This window comes from Oncorhynchus clarkii, chromosome 13 (genome assembly GCF_045791955.1).
Source record: "Oncorhynchus clarkii lewisi isolate Uvic-CL-2024 chromosome 13, UVic_Ocla_1.0, whole genome shotgun sequence".
NCBI lineage: Eukaryota > Metazoa > Chordata > Actinopteri > Salmoniformes > Salmonidae > Oncorhynchus > Oncorhynchus clarkii.
In genome coordinates this window covers 55078820-55094455 of record NC_092159.1, presented here as the reverse complement: position 1 = coordinate 55094455, position 15636 = coordinate 55078820, and the positions used below count along the sequence as shown (strand labels likewise).

Genomic DNA, 15636 nt, shown 5'->3' with positions numbered 1-15636 from the left:
ACATACTGTATTTACAATATAGGTGCATCCAGTGACATCAAATAAATAAAAGCTCAGGTAAAACCCAGGTCGATTTTATTTTAATTTGATTTTATTCATCTTCAAACTGACCAATGTTGGTACTTCTGACATTTGAACAGATACCCAACTACAGTAATGGAAATATTTATAGGAAAATATACACTGAGCTCTGTCTTCACGCAGTAAACTCAAACTTTCTATATATCTACTTGGGTAGATAAATGTACAAAATGCTCAAACTTATTTGGTAATTCTGTGTAAAACAAATGGCATGTACGCAAACCACTAGTAGGCAAATTGTGAGTGCTGCACTTCCTGTTCAAATTAGGTTTCTACTGAATGACTACTTTGAATACTTGGTCTTTATGTAGCAATAAATAGGCCCTATAGCATATACACATTTACTTCAATAATCTTCTTTCAACATCATGGCCCTATCAAATATGCTCAAACTAGTGGATGACCAACAAGTTTATTTTAGTGCTTGCTTAATGTACACTGAGAATCACAGTTTTGAATAAACTGTTGAGAAACACTGATCTAGTGAACTAAATGTAAAACAATAGAAAAGTTATGTCAGTCACCCAAGTGTTACTATTCCGATTCCACAACTACTATTACCAAATAAACTTTTCAATCTATTCGACAACTGTCCACTAGGGCCAACAGAGGTTACTAAAATAGCCTACTAACTAACACAATATTTGTGATCATATCTTTAAAAAAATGATATGGTTCTTCTCTCTTCAAAGAGTTTCATTCAGTCAATGTCCCTGCTGGAATTATCAACGATTCCCCATGCCTCCCTCACTTTCTTCCAGTAATCACTGAGCTGACATAACTAGGGTAGGAAAAATATCTGCAATGGATCACATTAGATCAGTGATTACTATGAGGAAGGAAGGATAGATGAATGTTAAAGATATTGGAACAGGACCTAGAAATAGTCTGCTGCTTGATTGTGGTCAGTGGTTTTTCCAAGACACCGTGTTTGGTTTTGTGAGCGTATTAAAGCACTCGGTCAGCACACAGTGTAAACATTATAAAACATACATATTCTGAACTACAAAAACGAGTAGATGTGGACTTCTTCAATAAAGTGAAGCTGGTAAAAGCTTAGTGCTGGTGGAATGAATCTCAGACGTACTACTGTTTTGAAAATCTAACAGCAACGAGTAGTGAACAGCCAGACAGAACTTATAAAGTCACTATAATGCAGTAATATTCTCAGCTTCCAAACTGAATAAATGTTTGCATTGTGGTGCACAGTTTTCCCAAGCCGAAAGCAAAAAGCCAGCATCCATTTTGTAGCACCAAAGTGTGGACTATGTCGTTTAAAAGAGGTACAGTACCTCTTAGAGACTTGTGAATACAAAAACATCTGCAAAACTAGTTCTTATTAGAATCAGCAAAAACTGACTAGAACTTCCAGCTTTGACGATATTGCTGTCTATACTGGCATCACATGTACTACAAAACTATTTTTCAGATAAACTTGTGATATTAACAATTCAGAAACTAGGATTCAGACCATAAAAAGTCAAATATATTGATATTTTCAGAAAGGAAATATTACAAATTACTTATGACAAATCTCTTGGTCCCAAATCCTAATAATACCAAATTGTCACCCTCTCTTGTCATGTGCTTTTTGACCGAAGAGGAAACGAAGAGGCTTAAGAGTCATTGGCAGCAGGGTGGACCCACGTGGATTTACATGCGTAGTTTTAATCTTTTGCTTGATTGATTTTGTCAAAAATCCCTCAACTCTAGCCAAAATGCTTTTCAGTCATTTTAATCTACCACTCAAACAACAGGTGCTTTTAAAACTAAAGTTGACTGTAAAGTATTTTGTCCAATTGATTTGGACCCTATGGCTGTATTTAGACAGGCAGCCCAATTCTGATATTTCGCCTAATTATTGGCAAAATAGTTAATCTGATTGGTAAAAATACAAATTAGTGGTAAAACAAAATAAAGACCAGAATTGGGCTGTCTGTGTAAAAGCAGCCTATTTTGTAAAGCATTGATTGTAAGATCATAATTTGATTCATACATTCACTTGGGCCTAATGAAGGTCTAAGCTCTCGAAAAGTTCTGCAGACCTCTCAAGATTCTTTGTAGAAACATTTACGAAGATCATCACCTTTGAAAACAGTATCGGTAACGACTGGCAGAAGATCTATAAGATTAACTCAATCATGATCAAGCCCACGTGACTGGAATGTGTATCTGAACTACTTATGTAGAATAGTGAAATGTCTCATAACATTGGAATGTCAGAAAGCAAAGGGATTAATAATAAATCATTTGACTGGAGTAAAAACTGCAATTCGAAACCCACAAAATATCCTGAATTTCAGTCAAACTTGCTTCAAACCAATCCAATTCAAATACACCTCTCGCCAAAATAAACCCTTTTAACAACCATTTACAATTGCACATTTCAAACCGACTATCTGGCTAGTGGAAATATCCCTGCTGCTAACCACACTGACTAGTGGCTACCCCATGGCAAAGCCCAGCAAAAAAAGTGTCCTTTCTGGAATCATCCACGATGCAGCCCCTCTCCCAATACTATCATTCAGGGTCACATTCAGTAGACACGAAACGGGAGATTCCAACCCGAGCTCGTCCAATCCCATGTTGTTCCTATTGAACACCATCCACCTACTGTAGCCTGGCCTAGCCTCAGTCTAGTCGGTGACTTCGCTGTAGTAGTATTTCTGGGCCGTGTCGCTGAGCATCCAGCCCCCGGCTCTGAACTCTAGGATCTCCAGTAGCAGAAGACGGGCCATGGAGCTCAGGCCCTCCTGCAGTAGGAAGCCATCCCGCAGCAGGTAGAAGAGCTCGTCCATCTTCTGTCCGTCCATCTTCTCCAGCTGGTCCCCAATGCGGTGCAGCTGGAGCACCAGGCAGTCTACCTGGGGGAAGGAGAAGCAAAGGAGCACCAATATTAAACAAAGCATATCATTATCAGAGAAGGGGAAATCACATTCAGAGATGTACTCCGGCTATAGCGTGTACATTTGTTTTCAGATTTCAAACAGTAGCCACCATATAAAGCCGGACATTTTAGCAAAAACATTTCAATTTGGTTCTCCCTTTAATCTGAAATGTATGTTTGGTAAATAACCAACATATTGCACAAAAAGAAGTGAGAGACAATTGAAATATGTCCTCAGTTGAAATACTAAAAAAGGTGCTGTGCCATATTTGACCCACCTCTTCCTCGTTGTTCAGTGAGTCAGGCTGAGCCAGCCTTAACAGGCAGTCAAACACAGGATGCACCAGAGCCACCATAGGCATGTTGTTCACCTGGGGAGGGGAAAACACAAGGACCTATTAACATTTAATTGATTAGAAAAGCTTCTATGCATATATATTTTTGGGGCGGCAGGGTAGCCTAGTGGTTAGAGCGTTGGGCTACTAACCTAAAGGTTGCAAGTTTGAATCTCCTAGCTGACTAGGTACAAATCTGTCGTTCTGCCCCTGAACAAGGCAGTTAACCCACTGTTCCTAGGCCGTCATTGAAAATAATATTTAGTTCTTAACTGATTTGCCTACTTAAATAAAGATTTTTTTTTTTTTAATTCCATGAAGAAATAGCTCAAATAAAACTGGAGAGTACGATGCCCGATTCACACTATAGGGATGAACCGTACTGCGCAGGTTTTGGATATTGTCCTTGTACAATGTTCTTTCTAGCACGGTTCCAGCAATTATGATGGATGCCCAGCACAGCTTGGCTCAGTTCAGTCTTGTGAATAGGTTGTTAGATATCTCCAGTTAGAATATGAATAGGGATTCTGGAATGTTTTGGCTCATACCTTGAGGTAGTCGAAGACGTTGCAGATAAAGGTGACGAAGCAGACCCACTCCTGCAGCGAGCGAAGCCGTGTGTCCTCCCGGGCCACGAACTCCAGCTGCAGCCGGTTGAGCAGATTCCGCCGGAACACGTTTCCGTTGTTGTGCTTGGCCTCAGCCTGCAAGGTGTGGTAGAGAACAAGATCACACACAGCCATAAGCATCTGTATGGTTCCAGTCTATGGATATATACAACTAGGAAGTTAAAACACTGATCCCGGGGAGCAAAATAGTAGGATTGGGTTGAGTAGGATTGAGTTGCCATTTGACAATGATAAACCCCTTGATCCCCACCACCCCTAAGCTGCCCACCCACCAAATGGTTAGGATTTGAAGACGGTAAGCTGATCTTAGATCTGAGCTTCTAGAGAGGAGCTCATTTGACCTTGTTTACAGTCAAACTCCAGCTTTAGTTCACACCATGTTCTAGGCCTAGGTGTGAAGCCCTAGTCAAAGATAATTCCCCTTACTGTTGTTACCACCATTACTATCAGCCAGAAAGGCAAGTAGTTTTAAGGTGATTATTACCATACCTGAACGATAGTGTAGCAAATGCGTCCTGCCTCTTTGCTGAAGACCTGGTCCTTCAAAGACTGGTCCACGATGACAGTGGACACCTTCTCCAGGTCCACCGTGCTGGGCTCTGAGGGCAGAGAGAGGGCTAATCCAAAGACAGCCACACTTACACTTGCTACTGGGTCACGTTCAATAGGCACAACATTTTACAATAACGCTCTGAAACGGCAAGGTTGCATCTGAGCATGCCCAATAACAAAGTTGTTTTCTTTTTCTGTTGCAAAATTGTTGAAATCTATTGCTACGGTTTGCACTAATGAACATGACACTGTACTATGTACTTAATTGTAAAAACAAAACATTATCAATCTGGCTGTGTTGATTTTTCACACAGACCTTTATATACATCTTCACAGAATCACTACATTAGGGACTGACCTTTCAGGGCCGTTTTCAGCAGATTCTGGGTCTCCAAGTCGAAAGACTGAATCTTGTAGTCCTCTTTACAGTTTTCCATTTTTTACAAGTGATACTGAAAAAGACCATGGATACAGACAGACTATGTTTTCAAACATCATTTCAAGCGAAATTCATTAGACAGAACTATGTCTCAGTACAAAGCTGTCTAACGCTGTTGTCATCAATCTGGCTGCCCCCCAGGCCTCTTTCATAGGGGGATATGGGGGATTAAGCCAACATACGCAGTTCCTCTAATATTGCCCAAATAAAAAGGTAGTTTGCATACAAGCAATGTAGAAACAGATTTATCATATCTTCAAATACCAATAGTTAATTGCCATTTGTATGTTAGAGGATGCATTTTCCACCCATCCATTGTAAAAAGTCACAATGAAATTGCATAACTTCTACTGGGTCAGGAGTTGCATTTTCAAACAAACGAAACCTTTGCAGCAGCCTAACCTCGTTCCCAGGATATGGAAGGGCAGCAAGTCTGGTGCACGAGACTAGCAGCAACCTGTCCCGTTGCATCAAACTGCACTACATGCCAACCCAGCAATAAATACCGGTAACAGTTAGCGGTATTAATATTTCACCATAAGAGATTGGATCGAGCTACCTAAAAAAAAAATTGGCTGCTACTAAACATGCACGCAATTAATGCAAAAAGTCGGTAAAATTTAGCTAGCTATCTAACTAGCTGCTAAAATTAGTAACGAAACAACTAGCTAGCTAGTTTACGACTTGTTACACATAACGTTAGTTACCAAGGGAATATGTTTGAAAAGGAGTTGTTGAGTGGCTAGCTAGCTAAGCTAATTGACTTGCCAAGTCTGATTTACAAGAGCTCAAATTATGTTCGTTCAGGTTTCTAAATATAAACTTAAATCAAGACTTACTTTCCTAAAGTTAAGTTTGAAGCAGTGATTACATTGTACATACACCCTCCACTGTGCTGTGCTGTTTGTTCCTCACTTCCTGAGTGCTTTCTGCGCACGCGCTGTGTTCCAACAGTATTGGACAAAATGCGCACTGACGCCTAGGGAGAAGTGTCCAGTGACGTTAAATAAACTGTTTACCCATTAACGAAACCCACATTATTACAATCTGTTCTATTCTGACTATATCATTCCAATGACAGGTTCATTTGCATGCATTTTCTTTATTCAAAAACAGTTCAAAAATAACAAAGCATGGGTAAGTACGATACAATGCGTTTTAAATAAAAACCCAAATATAGACTGACACACCTGCCACCACTTTGTACCGTGCATCAGTAGCCGACACAATGTTACACATAGTACAAGAAATTGTCCCACCAAGTGCAATCTTTCCAGCATTAAACATACATAGAATAAATATTCAATTTTAAATACAGTGTTAGATATGCTGTGTTTAGACGTTTACATTTTAATCATTTAGCAGACGCTCTTATTCAGTTGGTCATATATTTAAAACTAACATACACCGTCATGCTTCTTTAGTCATAATTTATCACTGAGCAAGTGCCAGTTTGAGAATTTAGCAAAAAAATCCAATGCTGAGCCATAAAAGCTGTTACAACAGGTTACTTGAAATTAATGTACAGAACATCAAAGAAAAGGAAACTGAAAACAGCATAGATGGTAAATGTACTTTTGTTATTAAATAAGCATTACCAACCATATAGAAATGGTTATAAATATTGAAACACATTCCACTCGGAAAGCAACAAACCCTTGTACCTCATTTAGAATGCATGATAACTGAGTCTATGCTAACACATTAGTTAACACCACAACTTTTAGCTGAAATTTATTGATTCGTCCCTATTAAAGAGCATTCCGTGATAGGCTCAACTTTGACCAGGTTCTGACTATTTATTTTAGCCTAGATCAAGCATCTCTTTCCCTTCGCTCCATGGTATCTATCGGTTTCAAGAGCAACCATCTGAGCTTATCAATTTAACACACAAAACATTGAAATGGAGAATTTAAGTGATTTCCCCCCCTTCCGCAGCTGTCAAAACACAGAATAACACTTCCAGAGGTATATTCTCAGTACATGATCTATGACAATGGTTATATCCTCCTTATGCTGCCCATCAAATAAGGCAATTCTGCAGGTAGTTGAAACAGAACACATTGTTACGATAGCGGTTACAAATATGGCCATTTTTGGTCAATTACAAAAGTCTTTAAAAGTAACAGGCTTCCTGTCCTCAATATAGACTGTGCACCACAAACCATGAATATAGTGTAAAAACAACAGCAAAGAGTTCCAGTATAGACATACTAACATCAAGGTGTTTGGACACTGACAAACACACGGTAAGGTGAGGTGACATCATTCCTTATGTGGAAGGTCCAGAGCAGCACCACACCTAGACTTTCCCAACTTATAAGATACACTATAGGTAAACAGCAGTAAGGAGAGCCTTTTTTTCTTCTTCCCAGCAATGTTGACTCCTATCACCAGCGGGAGGGGGATTTGGCATGTACGATGTAGATGTGCGTGATTCTGCCATTCCCTCCCATTCCCTCCTTTCTTTCCCAGTGCTTTGAGTTCCTCTGCTTCTTCAGCTGCCCCTAAGCCAGAGTTTCCTAAACTCGATTCTGGCCCCCGGGTGGACGTTTTGGTTTTTGCCCTAGCACTACACAGCTGATTCAAATAATCAACTAATCATCAAGCCTTGATCATTTGAATCAGCTGTGTAGTGCTAGGGCAAAAAAACAAAATGTGTACCCCCTGGGGTCCCGAGGACCGAGTTAGGGAAATGCTGCCCTAGACACTGCTCTATGGTCCATTTTCACATTTTCCCCATATTGGTTGAGATTAGAATTTGGAGCGGTTGAGCTGATCCTAGATCTGTGCCTAAAAGCAACTTCTACCCAGAGCTCCTCTGCTCACTGGCTGCCCTTCAGGTTCTGTATGGCATTAAGGAAGAACTCATACCAGAAGAAGGTGAAGCCCGTGGAGACAGCTGCTTTCACTAGGCTGGGAGATAGGCCTTTGAGAAAGCCCCGGAGACCCTCCTCTCTGGCGATCTGGGACACACAGTCTACAAAGCCACCATACTTCCGCACCTGCACACAGTAAGCAGAGACAACACACTTCAATGTCATGTAGATGGATGCCCCGTATGACAGCCATCTTCGACCTAATATAAGACCTGCTGTCAGGCACATGACTGAATGAGACAAAGTAATAAGATGTCTACCGTACCTGTCCAAAGTGGACTCTGGCTTCTTCAAACCCTCCCACCTGCAGTCTCTTTTTGATGAGGTCAAAGGGGTAGGTCATTGTCTTGCTGATGACTCCAGCACAGCTTCCACATACCAAGCTTCTGAGGTTGCCTACAATAGAAAGGAAACTAGCAGTAATGTTCAGGTAGTTTCTAGGCCACTATCCTTCAAAGTCATGTATTTGTGTTCAGTCAGTGGTACTGGGCACTATCCAGGCCCTAGTTACATAGTTAGTTTCCTGTTTGCTAGCCAAGCCGAGGTTATATTCTAGTTTCTAGGCCCTATACCCTTAACAGTCATTGCTATGTGTACAGTGTTGTGTATTTAAACAGTGTCATGTTTTCAAAGGCATGACCATCCCTACACTGGCCACTGACCTCCGACGTTGCTGTCCTTGGGCGGTGGTCCCATGAGGTTCTTGAGGACCTTGTAGAAGAAGAACTGCAGGCCTGCGTAGGGGAACACTGCCACCAGTGTTGGGCCCAGGCCACGGTAGAACCCCAGGGCCCCCTCAGTGCGGTACATGGTGGACACAGCATGTCTCAGGCTGCCATACACCTATGTTACAGATGATGCCTGTGGTTAGCTAATAGCTATCAGTAGCACAAGCCAAAGATACAATGATAACACTTTAACAAAGCCAAAGTGTGGATTGCAGTCACTCCTTGTCCATAGACTGCCTTCAAGGTAAGGAAACAAATATCTAAATAAAGATGTTACATTTTTCTAAAATGATCCTTTTAAGGGGTTAAGTAGTTTGACAGTTAATTATTATACCTAGTTTACTATAAATGCATATTTAGTTTATAAATAATAAATTACTGGTTGAAATTGTGTGGTTGTCGTTTTGGTGCTTGGCAAATTATGGGTTGCAGAGTAAATGGACTATTACTGCTTTTGATAATGGTACAATAAAGCTAATGCTTTTCGATAGATTCATACTGTATGTTTTTCTTTGTCTCTCACCTTGGGCTCTCCCTGAGCTGCGAAGCGTGTTCGCAGTGTGTCTAGTGGCTGGCAGGCTACAGTGGCAGAGCAGGCGGCCAGACCGCCACACACAAAGTGCACCCCTGCTGTCTGGCTGTCATATGCAGTGCTCTTGTGGGTCATCTCAGTCAGGAACTCAAAGCTGGCAAACTATGGAGGGACGAAAACACAGCCTTAAAACACAAACTTAAAGCACAGATGAAAACACAAAATTCAGACAACAGTGCCAAGTTATACAGCACAGCCATGAATGGAGACCACAGGGATAAAAACAAGAGAGAGAAAAAAAGTGAGGCACATGACTATATATTATAATCTATCAACCCACTACCATGTGAGAGATGCTATTGAGGCGTTACAGGGCAACGGCTAGCTAGGGACAAAGAGTTGAGTCAGAAAACAACTCATTCAACCACAACACTGTGTGACATACAACAGGGAATTCTGACAGTGTATGTTCCCTACCTGTACTGCCCCGAAGCAGACAGAGAGGAGCTGGGCGGGGACATGTCCTTTCCAGAAGGCAGGCAGCCCCTCCTCTGCCAGGATACAACGTGATGCCTGGAACAGACCCCAGTACTTCCCTTCAGGGTGCTTTGACGATACGCGCTCTATCTGCAACTGTGTACGCAAGGAGGGGTGTGTAGTGTCATACAGGGGAAAGAGGACATTCTGCTATAGACATTCTTGTGTAGAACGAAATACACATATGCACATGCACACACACACACACACACACAGTTGTAAGTCATTCCCTAGCAAATGCTGAGCACATCATCAGTGTGTGTTGCCATGGCCACCAGTGTGTTGTGAGAAACTGGGCATGCCCAGTGGTGTCTGAGGGTCTGGGTGTGGTGCTGTGACTCACATCAAAAGAATGCAGCACAACCAAACAATGGTTAGTAGCAATGAAACAAACTTCTTCAGGACAAAAACAGCTTGATTTCAGTGAGTCTCACAACACTGAGCTTTTTGGTTCGAGTCATAAAAGCCTGGGCAGCGGTTATCATGCACAAATAACCGAGTTGTATGTTTACCAGAACCACTAGGGTTTGGCCACAAAAACAGTGCATTCGGAATGTATTCAGACCCCTTTGCTATGAGACTTGAAATTGAGCTCAGGTGCCTCCTGTTTCCATTGATCATCCTTGAGATATTTCTACAACTTGGAGTTCACCTGTGGTAGATTCAATTGATTGGAGATGATTTGGAAAGGCACACACCTGTCTATATAAGGTCCCACAGTTGACAGTGCATGTCACAGCAAAAACCAAGCCATGAGGTTGAAGGAATTGGCCATAGAGCTCCGAGACAGGATTGTGATGAGGCACAGATCTGGGGAAGTGTACCAAAATATTTCTGCAGCATTGAAGGTCCTCAATAACACAGTGGCCTCAATCATTCTTAAATGGAAGAAGTTTGAAACCACCAAGACTCTTCCTAGAGCTGGCCGCCCAGCCAAACTGAGCAATAGGGGGAGAAGGACCTTGTTGGACCCGATGGTCACTCTGACAAAGCTCTCGAGTTCCTCTGTGGAGATGAGAGAGCGTTCAAGAAGGACAACCATCTCTGCAGCACTCCACCAATCAGGCTTTTACAGTAGATTGGCCAGACGGAAGCCACTCCTCAGTAAAAGGCATATGAAAGCTCGCTTGGAATTTGCCAAAAGGCACCTAAAGACACTCGGACCATGAGAAACAATATTCTCTGGTCTGATGAAACCAAGATTCAACTCTTTGGCATGAATGCCAAGCGTCACGTCTGGAGGAAACCTGGCACCATCCCTACGGTGAAGCATGGTGGTGGCAGCATCATGCTGTGGGGATGTTTTTAAGCGGCAGGGACTGGGAGACGTAACAACAACGTAACAAAGTACAGAGAGATCCTTGATGAAAACCTGGTCCAGACCGCTCAGGACCTCAGACTGCGGCGAAGGTTCACCTTCCAAAAGGACAACGACCCCAAGCACACAGCCAAGACCACACAGGAGTGGCTTCGGGACAAGTCTCTGAATGTCCTTGAGTGGCCCAGCCAGAGCCTGAACTTGAACCCGATCGAACATATCTGGAGAGACCTGGAAATAGCTGTGCAGCAACACTCCCCATCCAACCTGACAACTCTTGAGAGGATCTGCAGAGAAGGGAGAAACTCCCCCAAATACAGGTGTGCCAAGCTTGTAGCATCATTCCCAAGAAGACGCAAGGCTGTAATCGCTGCCAAGGGTGCTTCAACAAAGTACTGAGTAAAGGGTCTGAATACTTATGTAAATGTCATATTGCAGTTTTGTATTTTATAAATTATCTAACGTCTAAAAACCTGTTTTTGCTTTGTCTTTATGGGGTATTGTGTGTAGATTAAGGGAAACAACTATATAATACATTTTAGAATAAGGCTGTAATGTTACAAAATGTGGAAAAAGTAATGGGGTCTGAATACTTTCTGAAGGCACTGTAGTTCCAACTTACATTATGTTGCATTTAATTGTGTAGTAGATTAGGGTCCAAAGTGGCCATGCAACTAAAACATGCACCACAATAATATCCATCTGATGCTTACTGTACCTGGAATCTTATCTTGATGACATCCAGGGGGCTGATCAGTGCTCGGGTCACCATGCCTGCGGCTGACCCAGACAGAGCTGCATCTTCTGGGGCTGGAGCAGCGCCCTTAGACCCTGGGTCATAGCCCACCATGATGACTCCACAGCAGCCTCACCAGAAGACCTCAGGTCTGGGGAGAGAACATGTTATACAGCACAGGAGGTTGGTGGCACCTTAATTGGGGAGGACGGGCTTGTGGTAATGGCTGGAGCGAAGTCAGTGGAATGGTATTCAATACATCAAGCACATGGTTTGATGCCGTTCCATTTGCGGCATTCCATTTGCACCGTTCCAGACATTATTATGAGCCGTCCTCCCCTCAGCAGCCTCCACTGTATACAGGGTGACTAGTAGTTTCTCTGAGAGACAGTCACTGTAAATATGGATAGGCTATTGTGATTCACGATTCAGTATGTTGCTATTTTTATTGGAAGCCAATTCTGTATCACTTATTTGTGCATCACTGCCACTAGAGATAGTTAGTAGCTGTATAAAAGAGTCATCAGGCAAATTCCACTGATCAATCATGTGTGATGGAAGTTGACTCTGCTGATGTTGACATGACACCTGCATCTAGCTGACAGCTACAGTAACTTACTGTTGTTGAGTTGCCTAACTAGCTAACTAACTACCAAGTTATTGATCAGCCCTTCCTCCTAATCAGACACATGTGGAGATCACACACGTTGACTGCAATTGATGATCACGTCCTATTCTTCGGTACATTAGTTGCAGTGATTATTCATAGTAAATACAGTAGGTATTAACGTTCTTCAAAAAAATAGCATAGAGGACAGGACCTTGGCATAACTATGAGGTTAGCTAGCATAGCCACTCAATCTGTTTTACTTCAATCTAGCTCGCAATTTATAGCTAAAATGTGTAGAACTGTCGACTCACTTTTATGTGCTGCTCTTCCATGGAAATGTGTGAAAGAATAGTTAGTGAAGGACTGATAAGGCTACATGTACTTCTTCTTTTCATACAATTTAGCTTACTCAAACCAATCTGGAGACCGGAGAATGGTGCAAATCGAACCAATCCGCATGGAGGGATGGATCACGTGACCCTGCAATCCTAGTTGCACTACATGTGTTCCCCTTATGACACAAGATGTCACTGTTGTTAAGTAACCAGTTTCATTATTCAGTACTGTATCACAACGTCTGCATAGTTTCAGGTAAAGTATATTGTACAAAAGTCATCAAATAAATAAAAACAAGACAGCCTAAGGTTGACGCTCTACAACAATATTGTTAAAGGTCCAATAACATTGATTTACTGCACAATTTTCCGTTTTATTGACTGTAGAAAAAAACTATTTAAACAGTCTGTGACCAAGACTCATTATATTGTAACAATCACATTATGTTAAAGTACATTAGGACAATAAAATCAGAGCTGAAAGTCTGTTTGAATCCCAAGGTCATATAGATGATGTGACGTTTATTATAATCATTAGAGTCAACGCTGGTGAGAAAGAACAATGTCTACTTTGTTGGCTCTGTCTCAATAGAGTGTGGAAGGAGGTGGTTGAGACCTGAAGACTTACGTTATTTCCCAGAGTGCCTTTAGATCAGTGAGCTAAGGTGGTATTGAGTCATGCAGATGAACCTGGTTGAATACCTGGTCGCTCACACATACAGTGGGGAGAACAAGTATTTGATACACTGCCGATTTTGCAGGTTTTTCCTACTTACAAAGTATGTAGAGGTCTGTAATTTTTATCATAGGTACACTTCAACTGTGAGAGACGGAATCTAAAACAAAAATCCAGAAAATCACATTGTATGATTTTTAAGTAATTAATTTGCATTTTATTGCATGACTTAAGTATTTGATACATCAGAAAAGCAGAATTTCCTGTAGTTTTTGACCAGGTTTGCACACACTGCAGCAGGGATTTTGGCCCACTCCTCCATACAGACCTTCTCCAGACCCTTCAGGTTTCAGGGCTGTCACTGGGCAATATGGACTTTCAGCTCCCTCCAAAGATTTTATATTGGGTTCAGGTCTGGAGACTGGCTAGGCCACTCCAGGACCTTGAGATGCTTCTTACGGAGCCACTCCTTAGTTGCCCTGGCTGTGTGTTTCGGGTCGTTGTCATGCTGGAAAACCCAGCCACGACCCATCTTCAATGCTCTTACTGAGGGAAGGAGGTTGTTGGCCAAGATCTCGCGATACATGGCCCCATCCATCCTCCCCTCAATACGGTGCAGTCATCCTGTCCCCTTTGCAGAAAAGCATCCCCAAAGAATGATGTTTCCACCTCCCTGCTTCACAGCTGGGATGGTGTTCTTGGGGTTGTACTCATCCTTTTTCTTCCTCCAAACACGGTGAGTGGAGTTTAGACAAAAAAGCTCTTTGTCTCATCAGACCACATGACCTTCTCCCATTCCTCCTCTGGATCATCCAGATGGTCATTGGCAAACTTCAGACGGGCCTGGACATGCGCTGGCTTGAGCAGGGGGACCTTGTGTGAGCTGCAGGATTTTAATCCATGACAGCGTAGTGTGTTACTAATGGTTTTCTTTGAGACTGTGGTCCCAGCTCTCTTCAGGTCATTGACCAGGTCCTGCCGTGTAGTTCTGGGCTGATCCCTCACCTTCCTCATGATCATTGATGCTCCACGAGGTGAGATCTTGCATGGAGCCCCAGACCGAGGGTGATTGACCGTCATCTTGAACTTCTTCCATTTTCCAATAATTGCGCCAACAGTTGTTGCCTTCTCACCAAGCTGCTTGCCTATTGTCCTGTAGCCCATCCCAGCCTTGTGCAGGTCTACAATTATATCCCTGATGTCTTTACACAGCTCTCTGGTCTTGGCCAATGTGGAGAGGTTGGAGTCTGTTTGATTGAGTGTGTGGACAGGTGTCTTTTATACAGGTAATGAGTTCAAACAGGTGCAGTTAATACAGGTAATGAGTGGAAAACAGGAGGGCTTCTTAAAGAAAAACTAACAGGTCTGTGAGAGCCAGAATTCTTACTGGTTGGTAGGTGATCAAATACTTACGTCATGCAATAAAATGCAAATTAATTACTTAAAGATCATACAATGTGATTTTCTGAATTTTTGTTTTAGATTCCGTCTCTCACAGTTGAAGTGTACCTACGATAAAAATTACAGACCTCTACATGCTTTGTAAGTAGGAAAACCTGCAAAATCTGCAGTGTATCAAGTACTTGTTCTCCCCACTGTATGTGCAAGTCCAGGACCATATAGACATGAAAAACACCTCTTGGCAAGATAACCATAGTCTATAATACTACATATACTGTAGACTCTATATGAACATAATGCCATGTTGATGATAATTTATTGTCCTGTTAAATGCTGAAGGTCAGTGTATTGTGTCTGTGCCAGTGTTTGGTCTGTTCTCCTTGCCCCCTGCAGTGTCCAAACGAGATAAGCAGGAACTCGTGTAATCCATTGTGTCCCAAAGTTTATGTCCAGCCTGGCCCCAGCTGTGCTCACACACACACACACACACACACAAGACCTCATAGTTTGACCAATTTGACTTCAGATTCTGCCGTTTGTCCACATTTCTCCAAACGTCAAACATTTTGAAGTTGCTCCAAATGTCAAATTTCGAGGTGTTTTGGACACCACAGGTTGAACCCCTCATTTTGAATGGTTAAGTTAAGGGTTAAGGTTTGGAATAGGTTTTTTTTTTAAATCAAAGGAGTGTCTATACTTGGCTTTGAACACACCCTCGGAGCTGAAGTTCGCGGCTTAGGCGTAAAACAATTCCATGGTTAAGTTTAGGCATTCATTCTGAATGGTTAAGGTTTGGGAAAGGCTTAAAACAAAAACAACTCCACGGTTAAGTTTAGGCCTTCATTCTGAATGGTTAAGGTTTGGGAAAGGCTTAAAACAAAAACATTTAAAACAAGTTCTGTCACTGGGACTGAACATACAACCTTCAGAGCTGGATCTTGCAGTTTACACCCATCTGCCA

General features: G+C 42.2%; 2 protein-coding genes across 7 annotated transcripts; both read right to left on the bottom strand.

Annotated features, from left to right (window-relative positions):
• Nucleotides 1-73: 73 nt before the first annotated feature.
• LOC139365112 (MIF4G domain containing b) lies at nt 74-5881 on the bottom strand. 6 transcript variants are annotated; one of them, XM_071102500.1, is made up of 6 exons: nt 5763-5881; nt 4843-4936; nt 4422-4531; nt 3852-4007; nt 3247-3339; nt 74-2945 (listed from the first exon to the last, which is right to left on the bottom strand). In XM_071102500.1, the coding sequence occupies exons 2-6, from the start codon at nt 4919-4921 to the stop codon at nt 2718-2720; spliced, it is 666 nt and encodes a 221-aa protein (XP_070958601.1). In that variant the 5' UTR covers nt 4922-4936; nt 5763-5881; the 3' UTR covers nt 74-2717. The 6 variants fall into 6 exon arrangements, with proteins under 6 accessions (XP_070958601.1, XP_070958602.1, XP_070958599.1 ...); XM_071102501.1 differs by having other exon boundaries at nt 5806-5870; XM_071102498.1 differs by having other exon boundaries at nt 4422-4549; nt 5763-5861.
• Nucleotides 5882-6009: 128 nt separating this feature from the next.
• Nucleotides 6010-12713, bottom strand: LOC139424056 (solute carrier family 25 member 19). Its single transcript, XM_071175747.1, has 7 exons — nt 12575-12713; nt 11636-11804; nt 9540-9695; nt 9054-9224; nt 8465-8645; nt 8068-8198; nt 6010-7928 (listed from the first exon to the last, which is right to left on the bottom strand). The coding sequence occupies exons 2-7, from the start codon at nt 11765-11767 to the stop codon at nt 7749-7751; spliced, it is 951 nt and encodes a 316-aa protein (XP_071031848.1). The 5' UTR covers nt 11768-11804; nt 12575-12713; the 3' UTR covers nt 6010-7748.
• Between the last annotated feature and the right edge of the window lie 2923 nt (nt 12714-15636).

What these genes read in the sequence shown, in the direction of transcription:
- LOC139365112 (XM_071102498.1), bottom strand. Translation starts at nt 4,921, where the DNA reads ATGGAAAACTGTAAAGAGGACTACAAGATTCAGTCTTTCGACTTGGAG. An exon ending in GCTGAAAACGGCCCTGAAAG is followed by an intron (nt 4,550 to 4,842) that starts GTCAGTCCCTAA and finishes TCTTTGGATTAG; the next exon opens with CCCTCTCTCTGCCCTCAGAG. An exon ending in ACGTCTTCGACTACCTCAAG is followed by an intron (nt 3,340 to 3,851) that starts GTATGAGCCAAA and finishes TCCCCTCCCCAG; the next exon opens with GTGAACAACATGCCTATGGT.
- LOC139424056 (XM_071175747.1), bottom strand. Translation starts at nt 11,767, where the DNA reads ATGGTGGGCTATGACCCAGGGTCTAAGGGCGCTGCTCCAGCCCCAGAA. An exon ending in TCATCAAGATAAGATTCCAG is followed by an intron (nt 9,696 to 11,635) that starts GTACAGTAAGCA and finishes TTGCGTACACAG; the next exon opens with TTGCAGATAGAGCGCGTATC. An exon ending in CAGCTCAGGGAGAGCCCAAG is followed by an intron (nt 8,646 to 9,053) that starts GTGAGAGACAAA and finishes TCTGTAACATAG; the next exon opens with GTGTATGGCAGCCTGAGACA.